This window comes from Achroia grisella, unplaced genomic scaffold (assembly GCF_030625045.1).
Source record: "Achroia grisella isolate CSIRO2021 unplaced genomic scaffold, CSIRO_AGI_Agris_v1 utg676, whole genome shotgun sequence".
Lineage (NCBI taxonomy): Eukaryota > Metazoa > Arthropoda > Insecta > Lepidoptera > Pyralidae > Achroia > Achroia grisella.
In genome coordinates, this window is record NW_026712992.1 from 376971 (window position 1) to 398911 (window position 21941).

General features: G+C 30.2%; 1 protein-coding gene across 1 annotated transcript in view; it reads right to left on the reverse strand.

Annotated features, from left to right (window-relative positions):
• The window catches only part of LOC131850016 (limbic system-associated membrane protein-like), a 56801-nt gene extending 35824 nt beyond the window's left edge, over positions 1-20977 (reverse strand). Inside the window, exons 1-4 of the mRNA XM_059200163.1 lie at positions 20795-20977; positions 17810-18100; positions 10803-10930; positions 420-627 (exon numbers count right to left, since the gene is read on the reverse strand). Coding sequence (XP_059056146.1) covers positions 420-627; positions 10803-10930; positions 17810-17882 — 409 coding nt within the window. The 5' untranslated portion in view covers positions 17883-18100; positions 20795-20977. The remainder of the gene's footprint in view (positions 1-419; positions 628-10802; positions 10931-17809; positions 18101-20794) is intronic.
• Positions 20978-21941: the final 964 nt, after the last annotated feature.

Here is a 21941-nt window from a genome sequence, read left to right on the forward strand (position 1 = left end):
CTCAGAGTCACTTAGAGGGCAATGGAGAGGGCTATGCTCGGAGTTACTCTGCGTGATCGAATCAGAAATGAGGAGATCCGCAGAAGAACCAGAGTGACCGATATAGCCCGAAGAATTGCGACTTTGAAGTGGCAATGGGCAGGGCACTTAGCTCGTAGGACAGATGGCCGTTGGGGCAGTAAAGTCTTCGAGTGGCGACCACGGACCGGAAGACGCAGCATGGGACTCCAGCAAGGTGGACCGACGATCTGGTCAAAATCGCTGGAAGGCATTGGATGCAAGCAGCGCAGGACCGATCGTGGTGGAGATCTTTGGGGGGGGGCCTATGTCTAGCAGTGGACGTTTTCCGGTCTGGGATGATGATGATGATGAAAAATTATAGCGTTTACATTGGTTTTATTAAAAGTGCATCGACTCACCATTGACATCTATGCAACCAATCTGCCACATCATGTTGGGCTGAGTATTAATCTGGCACATGTAGCAGCCTCGATCTTCTGCCCTCAATGGTCTGATCTTCAGCTGCCAAGTCATAGGAGCATCCAAATTCACAGAGTACCGGGCGCCGAGTACTGTTCTGTCGTGCATTGTTAAAACCGTTTGATCTTCGGCTCTTAGCCACCCCACCTGTAAAATGTATTTATTTTATCATATATGTACGATGAAATATTTTATAATTAATAATTTAATATAATAATATCCTTGGACAATACATACAGGGACATCTAGTCCCAAATTAAGCTGAGCTTGTGTTATGTGTACTAGACTACTGATATAAATACATAGACACTTGTTTGTTGTAAATATATACATAGAAAACATCCAGACTGATACAAACAATTATACTCATGAACACAAATTTTTGTACCGAGCGTGGAATCGAACCCGTGACCATTGGACGTAAAGCGGTGTACTAAACCGCTAGATCACCGAGGCCGTCAAGATAATAATAAATATGTGACTAATACAACAGGTATGTTAAAAATAATCTGTCTAAAATTAAATGATAAATTTTAAAATCTATATAAAAATGCATCAAAGAATGCGCTACAACATTCTTATCTATATTTTCTTTGGATGTCCTTTTACGTACACGTTCATAATAAATACCTTGCTTTAAATCAATACATATTATGTACATAATAAGTGGTAATAACTTTAGGAGTATGTATATACAATACTCATAAAGTTATTACCACTCGCGCGAAGCCGGGGCAGATCAGTAGCTGCTAATAAAATAGTACCTACTTTTTAAAGATGGGCGATAACAGGCGGCATGCGATCGCTTAATAAAAAAATGACTTTTAAAACCAGTATTGCGAGAAAATTATATATTATAAGTGACTTATAGACATGCAAATCCCTCGTTGCCAATTAGGCTGGCGTATAAACAAACACAATGTTACCAGATTTTGACCATGAAAAGAAGAAACAAAGGGAAAATCTTTCCCTTTGTCTGGTTGTAATTAGTGCCACAAAAATTCTCACAGATTAACTTTCATTACCAGTTGTGTTGAATCCACGATTCTTGTAATACGGGTAGCCATGTGTCCGGTTTACCCGGGAAAGGGGTGTACATCCGGGTGAAAATAAAATGAACTGAACCGCTGCGCCGCGGAATTTAAAATGAGGTAGCTTATGAGATTCGTTTCTGAGCCACTGTTTAATTACGTGTTAAAATCACGCTGTTCCCAACATTATGGTTCTGTTTAAGAAATTAATTATTTATAAAAAATAGCTCGGTTTTAAACTAGTTAAAGGCCGTTGATGCATTTTTAATGAATGCTTTATTCCCAACGTCTATATGTAATGGGTATTATATTACATTTTTATTATATGTATGTACATGGAGAATATAATAGAAATACTATTATTCGGGGACAACATAACACTACACTAAAACAAAGGTTTATAGAATGTTTGTTTGTTTGTCATTGCATTACTTCGCGATAAACTTAGAATTGCCGTAGCCGATTTGGGTGCTATATTCACTAAAATTTTGGTAAACTTCAATTAAAATTTAGTATCTGTTTAAAAAACAAACAAAAAACTTAGTTAGCTAGTAAAATATTAATTCTGTAATAGTACAAAGTCGTTATGTTAATTATACATATACTATACTTTGAAGTAACTTTTATATTGCTATTGTATAAAAAAAAACTTATAAAGTACTTATTATGATCATAATTGATTTTGTTGACCTTAACACTTCATTAAACTTAACATTCACCTTTTAATAGTTCTTTTAAAAGATTAAATAAACAATTATAGAAACTATATGTAATATATATATATATCTATACAACTATAAAAACATATAATTACAATAACACACAAAGGTAATAGGCGTCCTTATCGGTAAATAGCAACTTCTTCACTAATTAATGATAAAAAATTAGGTAGAGGTAAAAAGGTCCTACATTAATCAATATTATTTAATTTTCTTTACCCTTTGCTTTCACTTTTCAGAAAAAAAAGTTGTTAACAACATGCATTATTTCTATTAGGCCCCTCTCCTCCCCAGATGCATCTTATTTCCATGCATGCTGTGTATCCGAGGCTACCCACCGCCGGCAGCATAACAATGCACAAAAATCAAGCTGCACCTTCGTTCAGGAGACACGCTGTGAATTTTAATACCGCGCTGTACTCGAAAATACGGGATTTAAGGTTGCGTCACACTGGGATACAAAGAACCGACGTAAACCAAAAGCACGGGTGTGAATTTATTGTTTTCCTTGTTATATAAACGGCTTTCCTTCACTAAAAGGTTTTCATGAGTTTCCTTATTATTTATAATAGAATCGATTTTGGTGATTAAGTTTTTTAGAATTTAAGAAATGAAAATTAGTTTGTATGTCAATATAATGTGAGTGGTGCTTATTCTAATTATGTATATTTTTGAACTATCGCGTTTAGTATATTATTAATATAGTTAAAGTTTTCAAATGAATAATTTTATGGTAAATAAGATATTTACCTGTCTTAAATTTTCGTGGTAACGAGCTGACTAGAGTATTAGCGATGTCAATGTAGATGATGCATGATGTAGATGCTAACACTTTGTTCAACTACCGTCACTAGATTACGAACGAAACGTCGAAAGAGGTAAATACCTTGTTTATCATAAAATTATTCGTGTAAACCATTTAATTGTATATATAATACAATTATGTATAAATATTGCGAGTGATGATTATTTGGAGTATAAAAGTTAGAGCCGTATCAACAACTAAAAAGATTGATGGAAATGGCAAGAGCTTTATATACTAGAGTGCAGCTCTTAAATTATGAATGAATGAATGAAGCAGTCCAAAGTCAGCAATGATAAAATGAAATTTAAAATTAACTATATTTAGATAGTAAACAACCATGTTGTAAAGCTAACATTACAAACTTTCTTAACTTCATTTCATCTATTTAAATAAAATTATGTTATTATTTATTTGACTTACAAATTAATTAGCGTCAGTGATTAATAAATAATGTTATTTATAGTAAAGTTACATTTATTTTTATTTAACAAGTAACATTGTAGTTTTTTAAATATGTCTAAGTAAAAAAGATGCAATTATCAAAGAAATATAGATGCTTTGTAAAGTTAGAATATACTACGCGAAAATAAGGTAGAAATATTAGGTTCCACTGAATTATATTAAGTGAAGAAAACAGCGACATCAAACAAAAAGAAATATTCCGAGAATAGCCGAGTACCTACTAAATTTAATTAAATGCAATTATATCTTCACACTAATTATTTGAACTTTTCTTTAGTTTATTTATTTCTACCATTTATACATTTACTTCTAGCATTTATCCGAGAGACGCCGGTAGGTGCGTGATACTAAATTTAATTAAATGCAATTAAATCTTAACTTTTATAGATACTAATTATTTGAACTTTTCTTTAGTTTATTTATTTTTGTAGCATTGAGAGCTGTTATTTTCCTTATTTGTCTAATGGAAGCTATAATAGGATCAAGGAAGCATAAGATATGCTAAGACTATATTTGTACTTCGAAGCGAAGCAGATATATTTAGACCGCTTCCATCTGTTGTTCTACTATATACATAATAATAATAATAATATGTTATATTATAGGATATTCCAAACTCTTTAAAATAATAGTAACTGTGGACAATTCACATAGCGCCATTTAGACCTAAGCTAAACAGAGCTTGTGTTATGAGTAAATACTACGCAACTGATACACTGAACACTAAGCATAATTATGTTATTTATAAATTTGCAAAAGTTTCATACTTATGAATACAAATGCGAAAGAATCGAACCCGCAACATTCGGAATTAAAGCAGTCTGCTAAATTGCTTGACACCGAGGCCATGAAATGGTTTCGATTCACTGGTTCCGATTTTATAGGACTACAATTTGTTCATGAAAAACAAGAATTGTGACAAATGTCGATAGAACGTAATTTTTTTATGTATATTATATTTTGTAAAACTTGTATGGTCAAACTAAGCGTTCCATTTTCATTTAGTCATATTTTACTTAAAATAGCAATGCTTCTGGTGTAAATTTTCCAAAATAAAATCTATAATATAAAAAATATCTTTTTTTATATTATAGATTTTATTTTGGATTTCGGAATTTGAGTTCGGAACTTACAACGAATTATATGCGTAACATTAGAATGTTTGCGTAATTTTAATTGTTTAATATTCTGCACTCGACACTTTATTTTAATTTACTCCACAATTGTTTTAATTTAATTCAATACTTTGCCTATATCTTCATATTATAGCCTATTCATGTACTATAGATCCAATAATATGTCTAAAAACAATACGGTGAAACTAGGCCTTCAAAAGTATTTAGATTCAACCATTTATTTGGTTTTAACTTAAACAAATGTAATGTACAGGATTTTACTAATAACGTCCATTTTACGTTATAGGTTAAAAATAGTAAGTTGGTAAGAAGTCGTTAATCATGTATTTAATGACCTCGGTAGTGAAGCGGTTTAGCACACGCCTTAATTCCGATGATCGTATGTTCGGATCACGATGCAAATTTTGTATTCGTGATGGTGATTTTTTGTTTTACTATGTGTATTATGCATGTTTTTATAAAAAATAATTTCTATCAGTAGTCTAGGAACTGAAACACAAGGGGTTACACACAGATGGCGTTGCGTAAATTGTCCAGGTTAATTATTCATAGCATTTTTTTTTATATAATCAATGCAATATTATTTTGTACGCAATATGCTAAATATTATACTCCTACGTAGGTAATATCCAGTTATTCTGAGTACAGTGTTTGTTCAGGTTAAATTATTAGCACAAACTTTTGTTTAGAGAAGGCTGTGTTAAAGTTTGAACTACGTTTCAGTAATTCAACATATGAAGCAAGTGAGACATTGTAGAGTGAATATATGTTGAGAAGAAAATATAATTCATTTAAGTAATTTATCTTTATCTGTAATATTACCTTTATTTTTATATAATTTAAGAGTGTATCTATTAAGATAACACTCATTGTCTTGTGGAGGCCCAATTGTATTCTCGTATATTTGAAATGAAATTTATTTGCTTAAACAATTATTGTAATGATTTCAATTGAGCAAGTATAATTTGCGTGGGCACCTGTATAATTGCTTTATATATATGTAGGTATGTGAATTTAAAAAAAACCCTAATTACTACAAGTATTTGAATAATGAATGGTTTTTATACATTGTTATGTCAAATTTTTGCTTTTCTTATGGATGATAATGATACACCCACATGCACTAACGCTATAAGAGTACACTGGCAGGGTACCAGACGAAGATAATAATATGGCATAAGGTTAGTTCGCCAATAATAGTAAATTCACCAAAAATTTAACACGATGGTTTCCAGAGGGAACCGTGTGGAGTTCAACCTGACTTGCTAGTATAATTGACTACTATGTTAGTCTATACAAAAGTTTTGGCCGTATAGCGTAGCCATAGACTTTATACCGTGTTTGTGTTAGTGGGTGAGATGTGGCAGTGAAATTACAGGTGTAACATGTTAGTTCTCTAATGACAATGCGTAAGGGATGACATGATCCGTGGCGCTCTTCATGGAGCGACTGTTACCACTTACCACTAAGTAGACCGTTAACTTTTGTCACACTATTGACATAAAAAGAGCCAAGGGGTAAACCACTAGTGATATAATCCATTACTAATATTATAAATGTGAAATTAACTCTATCTGTCTGTCTGTCTATATGTCTTGCTTTCACGCTAAAACTACTGCACCGACTTCAATATAATTTGGTATACAGATATTCTAGACCCTGAGAAAGGACATAGGCTACTTTTTAATGCGAAGAAAAGGTTGTAAGGGGTTAAAAGGGGAGATGCAACTTTCTATTAAAGTATCATCATTTTTAAAACTAGAATCTTGAAACGTATTGTTTAAGCTCTTGACTATCAATATAACATTCAAAGTTTGTACGAATTTTAAAAAATAGGGGATGAAATTGAAATTCCTCATTCGTCCTCTATTACTTGAGAACGAAGTCGCGGGCACAGCTAGTAAAAGTATATAACACACTTTCACAACGGACATTATTTTGTTCATAGTTTTCTGTAAATGTTCCTGAAAAATATTGCACTTTTATAAAGAATAGTGGACTTGAAATTATTAATAGAACCATCTACAACTTTAAAACTTAATATAATATATTACATACGTTAATAGTGGTTGCCGTAAGTATATGATATTACACTTAGCAACCATCTTTCTTTTTCTTTATTTATTATAGTTAATGTATGTTCTCTACACATATAAATAAAATTGGAGTGTCTGTTTGTAATATTAAAATAACCGTTTTTTACTACATGCATATGAATGTAAATACGGTACATATACCAAAATAACATTTTTTATAATTTTTGTCTATCTGTCTGTTTGTTCCGATAAATCTCTGAAATGGCTGGACCGATTTTGAGAGGACTTTTATAGGTAGATAGCTGATGTTATAAGGAGTAACTTAGGTGACTTTTATTATAGAAAAATAATGTTAAATTCCACGCGGACGTAGTCGCGGTTGCAGCTAGTCTTAAAATAAAATGAAAGTTTTCGCACACAATAGAAAATGGCTACATTGAAATTAAATTTAATATAATTGTTTATTCACGTAGTAGTTCTAATCGCTTATACAAGTTGAGATTTTTGTATTGATTTTATTTGAGATTCAATTTTGTCTGGCAAATATCAATTAAATTTGTTTTTTAGTAAATTTTCAAGTAGTTCCAGAAATGTAGATTTATAATATATGATTTTTATTGAATGAAATTATGAATACAGTTTCATTATATAAATAAATAACCCTGGACAATTAACACAAAGTCAAGTAGTTCCACGGTAAAGAGAGCTTGTGTTATAGAGACTAAACAACTGATATAAATACTTAGATTTTTTTTGTAAATACATACATAACATAGATAGAAAACACTGTCGCTAATACAAACAATCATACTCATGAATACAAATGTTTGCACCGTGCGAGGAATCGAACCCGCGTCCAGCAAAGTAAAGCGGTGCGTTAAACCGTTACGTAAAGGTGTCATTAGTTTGTAATTTCCACTACACTACACCACTTTTGTACTAAGTTCAAACATCCAAAATTTCAGGTTACAATCTACATAACTTCTACATAACTTGAATTCTAAGGCAGCCTTTAATTTAAACCACGCCTAAATAAACATACCCATTGAATCCCATCAAAATCCTATTAGTATACATATTTGAGTATATTTTATGTTACCTAAATAAAGATGAACATATGTTATATAAAATAGAAACTATGTGTACATAGGTCTAATTTTATTACTAACTTTTAATATGCTCAATTTTTAAAATAAAAATAATAGTTTGTTAATGAAGACGAGTCAACGATTTTTTTCTGTTTATGTTTGTCCGTTTGTCATGTTTATCAATCATTTTGTTTCAATTATTATTATCACTTTTGGCAACGTTTTGCTGCAAAAAAAATAGGGCAACTTTTCCAAAATATTTTAAACAAAAATACCTCTGTGTTATGGACGGTACGTTTCAAGCATAAAAACTAATCATTCATAGTTATATCTATTAAAAAAAAATAAAAAATCCTTATTTCGGTAACAAAACACTTCCTAAGCTCCATTCAGATGCTGATATCTCCTTTAAACATAAAAATACTTTTTCCAGGAGGCTCCATAACTTATATGTAAAATTTATTTTTTTCATTTTTCTACATAAATTTTTATTTTTTAATTATATATATGTTTATTTTTTTATTATGTGGCATTAAAAAATACATACAAGCCAAAATTTTCACCCTTCTATCACCAACCACTATTTATAATATATATATAGCAAAACAACGTTAGCCGTTAGTAACTATATATATAGGTTTATAAATAAATATATCTAATTTAAATTATATATTTTTTTCAACTTAAAACGAGTATGCAGTATATGCGTATGTGTGTATGTGAGTGTATATTTCAAAGTTATACACATCGATTATACTTAGTCAATTACTAAGATACAGGTAGCTGTTGATGTCAATCATGGATCATTATTTACTTTCAGGTGTCCATTAGAATGACAAATGAAGAATTGAATATAGTCGAAGAGTTCAAGAACTGTAATTATCTAGTTGCTATGTCTGCGTCAACATTACGACAAAACACTGTTTATTAGTGTTAGAGTTCACATCAATATTGTAGAAAAATCCGATATTTTAAAATGATATTAAAAGAAGATAGTTTCTGTTTAGTACTAATGAAGTACCCAATGTAAAGATTATTACAAATATTGTAAATATCGCCATCTAGTATTTATAGACCGAACTAAGTTATTTGTCATAAAATATCCATTAACCCTGCTTATGTTCCTACTACACTGACTTCGGTCTATAAATACGGAGGTCGGTAGTTGAATAATCCTCTTACATTGTGTGAGCCACGGCATTCAGTCGACGAGCGCAGGGCGTGCCGGTTGTGTTTTCGATACTAAATTGAATTGTATGAAGAAAAATACCTAAAATTATGCAATGGAAATTTAAATCAAATATGTATGGTTAATTAAAAACTAATTTTTAACTGTCACAGACATATTATTTTGATGAATGTCAGATGATAATCTATTATAGATTATCATCTGATAGCTTCGTGGTCTAGCGGATTAGCAAATTTCTTTACTTCCGATAGTCGCAGGTTCGATTTCTCGCACCATACAAACATTTTATATTTATGAATATGATATAAACAATAATTTTCTACGTATATTATGTATGTATTTAAATTTTAACAAAAAAATGTATTTATCAGTTATCTAATATCCATAACACAAGCTCTGCTTACCTTCAGACTAGATGGCGCTGTGTGAATTGTTCAAGGATATTATTATTATTAATATCAATCTAACATCAAAATTCGTCAGAGACATATAATTACATACACAGAAGAATCAAGCTGAATCGAATGAGAACCGTATCTATTCGTAATAGGGTTGAAAATATCTCTAGGTATAATAATAATAAAATCTCGAACACATAAACATTACTCTTCTTAATAATACATGTGAGGATAGCATTCGAGAATATTCGAGCCCACTAATGTCGTTAATGCCTCTAGTGAAAATCGTTTTCTATTACCTCCAAGTAATGACCACTATCAGGTTATTGGTCATTAAGCCCATACAATGTTACCAGACGTTAATTTTGACTATCCATTAGGGCAATATTCATTGTACTTGTACTTACGGCATGTTTACAATATCGTATTAATACATCTGAAGTTTTGAAGGTAATCGAAACAAAATGTTAATGCATTACGGAAAATTATATGTTTCATATTACTAGCTGTGCCCGCGACTTCGTCCTCGTAAAATGACGATACTTGTATATTACCTTTCATCTTCCCTTTCAACCCCTTAGAACTGCTTTTTCATATTAAAATGTCCTTTCATAGAGTCTAGACTATCTGTGTACTAAATTTAAATCGGTTTAATAGTTTTGGCGTGAAAGCGAGATAGACAGATATTTAGTTACTATCGCATTTATAATATTAGTAAGGATATATATATATATATACATATATATATGTATATATATATATATATTAACATACATATATATATATATATATATATATATATTAACACTTAATATATTATGGTGAAGATGAATAAAATATCTGACTCCAATTTTGTTTAAGACTTTTACTTCAATTAACGATATTGATAGGTGCAGTATATTTTATAAACTATATTTATTTTTTTGGACACAAAAAATAACATCCGAAGGCAGGCAAAACTGTTCTACATCCATGAAATATTTCATGTTTTTTTATATAGAATTTTAATAACCATACAAACTTCTCGGTTACATGATCGATGTAGTACGAAAGTATAAAAAATATTTTTAGATTTCGTAGCATTTGTAATGTATGAATTTTATTAATTTATTTATGTTGTCTTGACACTTTCTGTTTTTCGAAAGTAATGTGGCACAAGATGGCGGCCTATGAACAGTGACTCATACAAAAAAGGCATGTATCGATCCCCCGTCCAACTCAAACGGGGATTGAAATTAAGAGGTTACGAACCACTAGCGTGCCCTCACACTAAAATGGTATCAGTCAGGCGGGGGTTGGTTTTAGCCATGGTTTTGTAGTAGCATCTGCACTCGCTCCCTATCATCCGGTGAAGCTGTAAAGACCAGCTGCGGGCAACAGCATTACAGTAGTCCGAAAAAAAAACAGTTATGCTCTTTATGTGTACATTTTAATTGTATAAAAAAAATAGTCTCTTACTTTATGCTTGCCAAGGTTGGAGACAGCGCAGCCCAGCACTGCCTCTTTGCCTAAGGAAAAAGTGTGGTTTCCTATGGGACGCTGAAACTCTGGATCTTCCGGATATATTCTCATTGTGATTTGTGAATCTGAAACAACGAAATCTCTAATATAAAATCTTATTAACATTATAAACGCGAAACTTTGTGAGTATGAATGAATGTTCGTTACTCTTTCACGCAAAAACGACTGAACAACATAATATATAGGCTATAAATTTCAAATTTCAAATTTACAAAATTTCAGTACATAATATAACAATAGTAATATCTCAGTACAATTCACACAGCGCTGTCTAGTCTCAAGTTAATCAGAGCTTGCCTTATGAGTACTAGATAACTGATAAAAATACATAGATATATTTTTGTTTTGTAGTTACATAATACACATAGAAAACACCCAGACTGATACAAAATTCAACAATTCAAAAATTCATTTTTTTTTAAATAGATCACTCAATTTTTACAAAACAGACATATATACTTAGGAAAACAAATATTTTTACCGTGGTGGAAGCGACCTGGCAACCATAGGGAGTAAGACAGTGTCCTAACGCTCTACTTCACCGAGGCCGTCGTGTATATATTACATATATTACCATTAAAAGAACTCAGCAATCAGTAATTTAAGGGAAATTGTAAAATTTTCATACAATTTCCTGTTCGGTGAGTTGCTAGAATAACTATTAGCATAACTATAATGAATTTCGCAGTTAATGAATGTTAGAGCCGGCCACTGTTTAGACAGTCTTCTGAAAGCACACTTACTATTTGCATATGGAAATTTTACTTATAAATCAAACAATGAATGTGATACAAATATGTTGTTTTTAACTTAAATAATGTTAGAAGTAATTTGAGATACTTTCAGCATTATAACTCGTTTATTTCATCTGTCCCTAAAAACCCGTAAAAACTGCTCATACTTTGTCGTCCCAGAGGACTAAGATGTTATAAGAAAGAAGAAGAAGTGTATGGTTAATAGTAATATAATATATTTTTTTTTTTAATTCATACATTATATAAATAAGATAAGATAAGATAAGGATTTATTGTCTATAACTGAGTTACATCATATATGGAAATGACCTGTTTATCCATTTCGGACGTACAATAGATTTTTAGCTATATTATTAAATGTTAACAAAGCTAATCTTTTTAGTTAATACTATTAAATTAAGTTTCGACACTCGATGTCTTGTTTTTTTTAGTAATAATGTATTATATATATATTTCTTTAATGTATATGTCAAAATAAAGGGAAATAAACACACCCAGACCAATACAAACAATCAGATTGATGAATTTGTAATGTTTGTACCGTGCGAGAAATTGTACCCACGACCGCTAGACCACCTAGGCCGTCGATATCCGTATCTATAACATTAGAATTCTTACTAATAACCATAACTTAATATAATTAATGTCCATAAAAATCAGAGCTTGATGGTCTGTCAGTTTAACACACTGCATTACTTCCGATGGTCAAGAGTTCGATTCCTCGCACTGTGCAAACATTTGTATTCACGAGTAATATTGTTTGTGTCTGGGTTGTTTTATGTATATAAAATAAGTATTTATTTTAGTTGTCTAGTACCCATAACACAAGCCCTGCCGTGGTACTAGATGGTGCTAATTTAGTAGTCCAGAATTATTTATTAATTATTATATCTTGTAATTGAATTGCCATATCTTATATTTACACCGAAAAATACAGAAGACAGAGACACCCATGCAGATGACTTTGTACAAAATAGAAATTAAAGGAGATAAAATGTTGGACCAATAAGATCCGAAATTCGAATCGAACAAATCATCGATATCTACTATATTATATATACATTATTTGTTATTTTAAAACAAATATATGTAATCATAATAATACAATTTTCTTCTTGTTTCGTACTACAATGCGATTTGAGAGAATATTGTTATAGGTCACATTAATTATAAGTTACTTCGTAAGTTACTTTAGTTTGAAAATCTAGTCAGAGCATAGTATGTTTAAATTAGTTTAATTCAATCAATTTCCTTCTGTAATAACTTTGAAACAAAGTTCAAAGTTGCGATGCTGATAGCTATCCGATAACTTAGTTCCCTTTGTTATCAGTACTAAAGTTTTAAAGTTGCAAGTTATGTTACTAAGTACTTGACAGGTATTTAGTGACTTAGCTGGTGATAGTAGATTCGGGGCGACGGACTTGTTGGTTATCTATTAGTTTGACTCGTGACTTCGCCTGTCTCATTTCAAACATTGATTAAAATGATATTTGCGTAGTCCAGTGGTAGCGAAAAAATTTACATCGAAAAGTCGGAAGTTCAAATTTGGTTGAAACCAAAGAATATTTTTATAGATAGTTTATTTGCTTGAATATTTACAGTGTAGATCCTACAAATAGTCGGCTCATATTCTGGAGGCATGCAAAATTACAATTCTTCTTAATAACTCTCAAATTAGTTGTAACACTTTTTGGCTGTACCACTGATTTTGAGCCGACTAGTTCGTTTATATACACGCGTAATATACCAAACATTGGCATAGTAGCGAACGCAACACTTGATATTCCCATATTTAGTCTAGGTCTACATGAATCCCACTTATGAGCTCAGAATAAAATACTGTCATCTCTAGGATTTATTTTGGTTTTTATCAGTTACGAAAATGCAAGACGCAGAAAGTATTGTGATTTCTGTCCCATCTAATACTTTAAGATAGGATAGTCAGTTTCCAACACACAAGACTTGAAAAATTCCTTTAATTAAAACAAAAATGTATTAAGTTAATATCTGATGTCGACTTAATATTCAACTTTTTGTTTGTAATGATAGACCACGCTCATTCTATTATTACACGCACCAATCTACAATTTAAAATACATTACAAACTTTGTCACTAATGTAGCTATTTCAAAATTATCGATAATGAATCGAATACCTTATATCGATTACGAATTATAACATTAAACTGTTTAAACGTAGCGTTCGACGCTCGCTGTGTAATATTTATGTATTTTTATTAATGAATGATAACGTAATAATGCACCTTTAAGGACATAAATAAAGGGCCGAAGGGAGTGGTATACCGCCGCTACCGTAGCAGATTGCCATAGTGAGTGTGGTGACTACAAATACAATATCATTATTTTATTGTATATTTTATCATTATAAATATCTGTTAATTATAATTACATGTATTGTTTTATAAATTATATTATGTTGCCTAATTTAAATAAATAAACAAATTCATAATTATCAAAAAAATAAAAAATAAAATTACAATTCGACTCCAATAATTTAGTCCTCTTGGTAGACAATGAATGGAGTGTTGTTTTAAAATAATGCGCAAAAATGCCAATAATCCGTGGCATAAAACGGAACAGTCTTAAAAACTACAATAAAACAACTAACATAAAAAGAAAACTAAACTGGAGGATAAAAATGTCGGAAAATTCACATGAAGCAACCGGAGACAGCTACCACCTGTCACCAAATGGTAATGTCGAGTGCCACACAAAATACATTGTGTAGGCTCGCTCCAGGCCCTACAATACTAATGTACTGGAATGCTATATTTAATAAATATGTGACCTTTGGGTGGTACATTTAAATTCGTTCTATTATACATATTAACTGAACAATTAAAATCACATTGTTATAAAAATATACAAATTAAAAACATCAAAATATTAATTATTATTTATTAAACTAGTTAGCAACCTCGTCGGCCTCGGCTGTCTAGCGGTTTAGCACACCGCCTTACTTCCGATGGTCGCGGGTTAAATTCCTGGCACGGCACAAACATTTGTATTCATGAGTGTCTGTATCGGTCAGAATGTGTTCTATGTATATGAAGTATGTATTTACAAAAAAAAATGTATCTAATTTATATTAGTTATCTAACATCCATAACACAAGCTCTACTTAGCTCGGGATTAGATGGCGTTGTGTGAATCGTCCAAGGGAAAAAAATTACATGAACTAAAATTAAATTCTAAATATTGATTTAATCTAATTATCTACACATGTTATGATAAAATGATACTGACTATAATTCTTATGAAGTGAACATTTCAATAATAGTATGGAAGCACGTACGAAGGTCGCGGGGAATCGGCATGCCGTATCGGCGTGATTACGCTGAAACAGCTCGTTATTTCAGATTCCGAGATATAACAGATAGAAATTTGTGTTTATCAAACTCGTACACCGGATGCCTGATACTTATACAAATTACATAAACGTAATATTCAACATGATCATATTATTTGATGGACTCGGCAGTCTAGCGGTTCAGCACATCCCTTTACTTCCGCGGTCGCGGGTTCGAATACTCGCATGATGCAAACTTTTGTATCCAGGAGAACAATTGCTTGTATCGGTTTCGGTGTTTTCAATGTTTTAGAGTAATATATCTAAGTATTTATATCAGTTGTCTAGTGCCCATCATACAAGTTGGGACTAGATGGCGCTGTCTTAATTGTCCAGGGTTATTTATTTTTCTAATATATTTATGAGCTCCCGATATTTCAACGGTGTTACAAACGTCTTAGTCATGGCTTGACTGAAGAAAGCGGTGGAAGTATACAATAATTCATCATTATCATCATCAACTTACTGCAATCCACTACTGTACATAGGCCTCCCCTAGGAACGCCACTAGACATGATCTTAAGCTCTTCTCCTCCAGTTATTACCAACCCTACATACGAGTATGTTGTCGCTCCATCTACATAGCTGCAGAGCGTCTTACTCTTCGTTTGGCAATTCGCAGTCTCCACACTAGAACACGTCTACTCTATTGAGCATCGGAGCACTTTTTTTTTAAACAATTATTATGAGCAGACAAATCCATTTATTCACTTTTTTAATCTTTTTTCACGTAGGTACATCGTAGGCGCTACCATTAGACAACACTTGATACTCATGACAAAACACAGTCATTAACTCTCATGCATGTGGATTACTAGTAATATGAAATAATAACCCCATTACTAGCAAGCCATCTTTCCATTATCCTCCATGAATGAAAAACTGTAAGAAATAGGAAATATTTTGTTAGTGACTAACACTTGGTGCAGAAATAGATATATCCATAATAGGCACTTACTTAATTAAACATCTAATTAAACGAACAATCATTTAATTTTCTTCATTTCACTTCTAAAATTTCTTAATTAAAAGCGACAAAAAAGAAAGAACTGAGGAAATAAATACTGAAGTCAGTCATGATTACATCATAATAGGTTATGCAAATTTAATTGTTTGACTGGCCCGCACACAACGCTGTGTGCGGAAACGCCCGGTTAAATTAACTAACTAAAATGAATATACGTAACAAAAATTTAATTAGTTTCTTTATTTAATTATAATAATTAATTTACTATTAAAATTATGAAACCTTTTTTTATATTTCTGGAATGGTAAATAAGCTGATGATAAGTGATAACCGTCGCCTAAGCGATAATAAGCTTGTGTTATGGGTACTGGATACAAATACGTAGATATATATTTATTTTTGTAAATACATACATTATTATACATAGAAAACACTCAGACCGATACAAACAATCATACTCATAAAAACAAATATTTGTGCCATGCGTGGAATCGAACCCGCGACCATCTGGGGTCAATCTAAACTGCTAGACCACCGACCGACGACTGACGACCGACGACCGAGTAAGTTGTATTCATACAAATGTTTGTAATACATAAGACTAAGCTACCCACCTTAGCTAATTAATTTAGTTATTTACTCTTTAATGCGCCAGAAGTAAATTATAAATAACATATTCCTACAGTAATAATAAGGTGCCATCCTTTAAGTAGAGGAAAGAAGACAGAAAGTGGTAGGTTTCATATATTTATTATTTTTTTTATATAATGTTTAATTTTATCCTTAAAAAATAAGTTGAAACCGTGCTCTCTAAATAGGAAAAATCCTATATTTTGAGGGTAAGCCGTGCTCATTCTCTATAACATTATTAAGTCTGAGTCAAAGATTGTTCTTTTTTTTCAATCCAAGCTAAAAGTATTTTACATTGAACTCATAATAACAGGTGAAGATTTAATAAGCTTAAAAACTTCATAAATATTATAGATAATCGCTCAGTATTGCGTGTTGATATTCAACAAATGACTTCCGATGTGGTTTCCTATTTTTGTCCATCAAATATTTTCCAATTAACTTGAAGGTTTTCCGACAGATTTATAATGTAGACACAAGTATAAATAATGTGACACAGCGATACATATAGTATTAGCTGTACCTGCGGTTTCACTCGCGTGATATGTTATTCTGATGTATACCTAAACTATATTACTATAAAGTTTCATCCAAATACCTTCAGTAGTTTTTGAATGATAGAGTACCAAATTTCCATCCATATATTATAAACGTTAAAGTTTATGTACTTTAACGTTTATAATATTAATAAGATTAACAGACAGTGTTCAAGTGTAGGTAGATATATCAAACTTTTTATGTGTTCCGATTTAATGATTCTTTTTGTAAATAATAGTTATTATTATTAATTACTCCTTGGCCATTGTCGTTTAGAGGTAACATCGCGCCTTTCATTGATTTTCATGTGAGACAAATATATGATTGTTTATATTGGTGTAAATACCTATGTACATTAACAAGCTCTGTTAATGAGCTCATTACGTAATAGAAGAATATAATATCTTCTTCTACTACGTAATTTAGGTTAGGAGACTAGTGGCCCCATTGCTAGCAATGCACACCCCCATGCGATCCTCCCTGTAAAATATAAAGACTCTGATTTCATCAGTCTCATCCTATCATCCACCACTAGTGCTCCACCAGCTTATACTGTTAGCACAAACGGGTACACTCATTCCATTATCACGCATATAAATATTATCGTTATTTGAAACTTTTTATTCAGTTAGAAAGATACGGCACCTACACTGTTTTCCAGTTACATAAAAAAAAAATATACTCACCTTTGACAGCAAACGTGGGTAGGAGCACCAACGCTTGCAGCATAGACCAGAAACAAGTTCTCTCGACCCCCATACCGTCCTCATGAACAATTCACCCTACATCACCCAAAACAGTACATGTTCATTCAAATAAAGTCGTTTCCTCTGATCATTAACTTCACTGTACATGTTTTATTTCTCGGTCTACGTCACTGTTACTTGAAATTGTATTTTGTTTACTATTTATTTACTATTCATGAGTAAATATATTTCATTTTTCTTTATTTAATCCAGCAAAATAATTAACTTTGTCTGTTTAATCGGTAAATATTAATAGACTTGGAAAAAATGCCAGATTAATTTCTATTCTAATCCTAATACTGTTCTATTTATTTATATAATAATTATTGCAACAAATTATTTATCACAACGCCACCATATTAATTTATATATACATTTTAGATTGAATTAATATACTGTTATTTGTAAGTCTATAATAGTTATATGATTTTAGAATTCTTTCCGTAATATATATTCAACTTATAATTTTCGTGAATAACAAATAAGGAAAGACGTATATATATATATGTATAATCTAACACTTTACATCCCCAGAGTATAGCCTGTTAGATTTATATTTATTACTTTTATCTTTTTACTAGATAAATCTACATATTATATATAACTAACATATATATGTTGTCATTATTAAAACTTATCAAGATCTTAGACCACCAAAGTAAACCAATTATAACACAAATAAATACGAAATCAAAGTGTACTTCTTTAATGCTAATTTTATTAAATTAATAATAGTTTCCGATCTTGGTTTGAAATTATTATTCAACGTACTGACTTTACAGGTGATAACTGACCATTAGTTTCCATCAATGTTCAAGAGAAAGTCAATAAAACAAATGATACATTTATATATTTTAAAACAGTCAAAATATCTTATAATATAAGTAGAAAGGAAAGAACCAGCTCAATTCTACGAAACACGATAAATTAATTTCGTCTTATTTATTTTATTATTCAGCATAACATTTTAAATTATAAAAATAAATAATTAATTACATTTTTAAGGTCAAACAATTTGTTGCAATTATTTGTCAATTAAAATGAACCCATCCACGTCTTGTTTATTGAGGACCAGGTTTAATTGGAGTGTTTGATCCAAACAGCACTGTTAACAATAATCACATTGTATTTTTTATATTTTCTTAATAAATATTTAGAATGTTATTCTTTTATTTGCCTTTACTTATTTATTTAAAAGAGCAACTAACAAGTTTATTGCTCATTCTCGTGATGAAACTGCATCCAAATGAGTGGTAGAATAAAAAATGTGACTATTTAAATTTACTTACATTAAGTTTCATTGTATAGAGATTATTTTATTTCTATTTATTTTTCTTAATTAAAACTTAATTTAGTTACTACCATCTTGGTGTTGTAACAACCACATTGTATTGTTTATGTTCAATTAAAAAATAGTTAATATCTTTTAAACTTTTAGTTATTTACGAGTAAAACTTTATTTTACAACTTTCTTGCGTAGGAACAATGCATTTTTTATGTTCTATTAAAATTGTATAGAATTATCAAATATGTTTCTTGTTTATGAGTTAATCTTAATTTGTTTCACAACTTTATCAGTTTAGTAATAATATTGTTATCAATTATTAACAAGTGGCTATTCCTTATTGTTATTAATATTATAATAGTTAATTATTCTGTTTGTTTGTTACTTTTAAGACCTAACCGTTTTGGGAAGTGGAAGGACTCGACTTTTTTATACCAATCAATGAAGATATATTTACATGGACACAGTAGCTAATGAAAACTAGTATTTTATAAACATTAAAATAATTGGGTGCAGTTATATATATGTACATATATATAACTATAAATATGACGACCAAGAAATAGTAAATTATAAATAATGTCACTAAGATGGTTTCTATGTGCGCATTGAAGGTTACGATTCAGTCGTAATTGAATATAATAGAAAATCCTTTGTTCAAATAAATTTAATTTAAACACTTTTGAATAGTCATCACAATTTTTTTAATTTACCGCTCATTAGGAAAGTCATCTCCTCATAAGAAGAATGAGCAATTAATTTGTGTGTTGCTCTAATAAATAATCGTTGTTTACACTTTTAAATTGAAACATAATTTTCTTAAAAAGGTAGATATAGGTTTTGCAATAAAACTAAATAAATGTAAAAAGAAAAAGAATAAAGAGGTAACAATAGTTTTTTTTAATGCAGATACAGGAAATAAACGAATTGATTTCAAACATTATGCTTCAGCTTTAAAAAAAATTGGAATAAAATTAAAACGCACCAGTAGTCTCAAAATTGAAAAATCTGGAACTTTGATCCAATATCTCAGATAATATAATATCCACTTAAGTGCTCTCAAATATGCTTTGTCTACTTCCTTTGATTATATTTTACTTAAACAAAGGATTTACAGTCGATAGCAATAATTTTTTACCTATACTTATTTCTTAGTGTTATGTTATGAGTATTATTCATTTAAATATATTAACTAAAAATTGTAATTATAAAGAATTTAAATTTAATAATGCTCTAAAATATAAGTACGGAATTAATTTGAGTTTCAAGCGAAAGTAATTTACAATATTACAACTAAAAATACAAAATAATATTTTATTAACTGCATTAAAAATATTATATTTGTTTACAGTAAAAGCCTATATATATGTATGAAATTAAATATGAATATTTCGGGTCAATAATATTCTATTTTATTTTAGTGGTAGCTCGTTTTTTTTTTATTTTAACGATCGGTTGTAGTGTACATAACGTACAAAATTTAGTCATGATTTGATTTTAAGCCAATGGGGATATGCTACAAAATTTTTTTGCAGTTAATGCATTTTGTTTCTACAAAAAATTGAAATCCACGTATCACAACACAAGAAACAATTATTCACAAATCGAGAAACAATTTAAAACAAATGTATAGAACAAACCATCACGTTTCTAAACAATGTAGACTTTTCGCAATTTGTTTTTAAACTTAAATATTTCATTGCAGGCACGCATAGGGATATATCCCATATAATGATTTTGGTTTGAATCGCAATGAATGTTAATATTTATAGTCCGGATATTTCGCGATTTTAATAACGGCGTCGTTGGCACACGACTGTACCGTGTAGCGTTTCGTAGCTCACTGAATTCTGTAGTACGAGCAGCTACGATTTAGTCTGCGCGGTGTGAGGTCGGACTTGCTACGTATACTTTTTGCATGCAATATTTTAATGAAAGTACATTTCGACTACTGTTCTATTTTTAAAATCTAAAACATTTTGATCGTTTAATTAAAAAGCAAAATTAAACGATCAAATTAAAAAAAAACTTTAATCCAGAAACTAAATTACATCTTTTCACTTTTAGACTAAACAGAGAAATTTATACAATACTTTACCATAAAAAATGTATGATAATGTCCTTATATTATTTTTTATAATATTATAATTTATTTGAATAAAGACTTTTTCTATTCATATTTGTAGTAGACAATTAATCTATAAATATTCTAAAAATTATCATAATCTGTAAACTATATTAACTAGTAATAATAAAAAGTAACTGACATAACTAAATAATTGCTACAATTTTTTACTTTTTACATATAATATTTTAATGATAGTATTCTTTAAAAGCTCTTCCATTTTTAAATTCAAAATACTGTATTCTTTTTTTAATTGGCTATTTATTGACAGCATAAATAGAAAAAATATCCTCGCTAAAACTTTTTAATTAATTTGAAATAGGAATGGTTAACCCTTTTAGTGCCAGGATTTATTCTTGATTATGCTTCAAGTAACTCATATTATATAACCTACTTACACCTTAAAAACTAGCTGGTATAATTGAATAAATGATATATTTTATACTTTTTACTCACAATATTTAAAAAAAAGAACGTTCCTTATTTTATATACTTTAGTTTAGTTATTTTAAGAATTAGCTATTTATTAACATCATAAATGTATAATCATAAATGCTGTATTAAATAATTTAAAATAAGAATGATTATTTATTCTTTATTTATTATTTGTTAGTATTTATTCTTGATGATCTCTTAAATATCACATATTATATAACCTACTT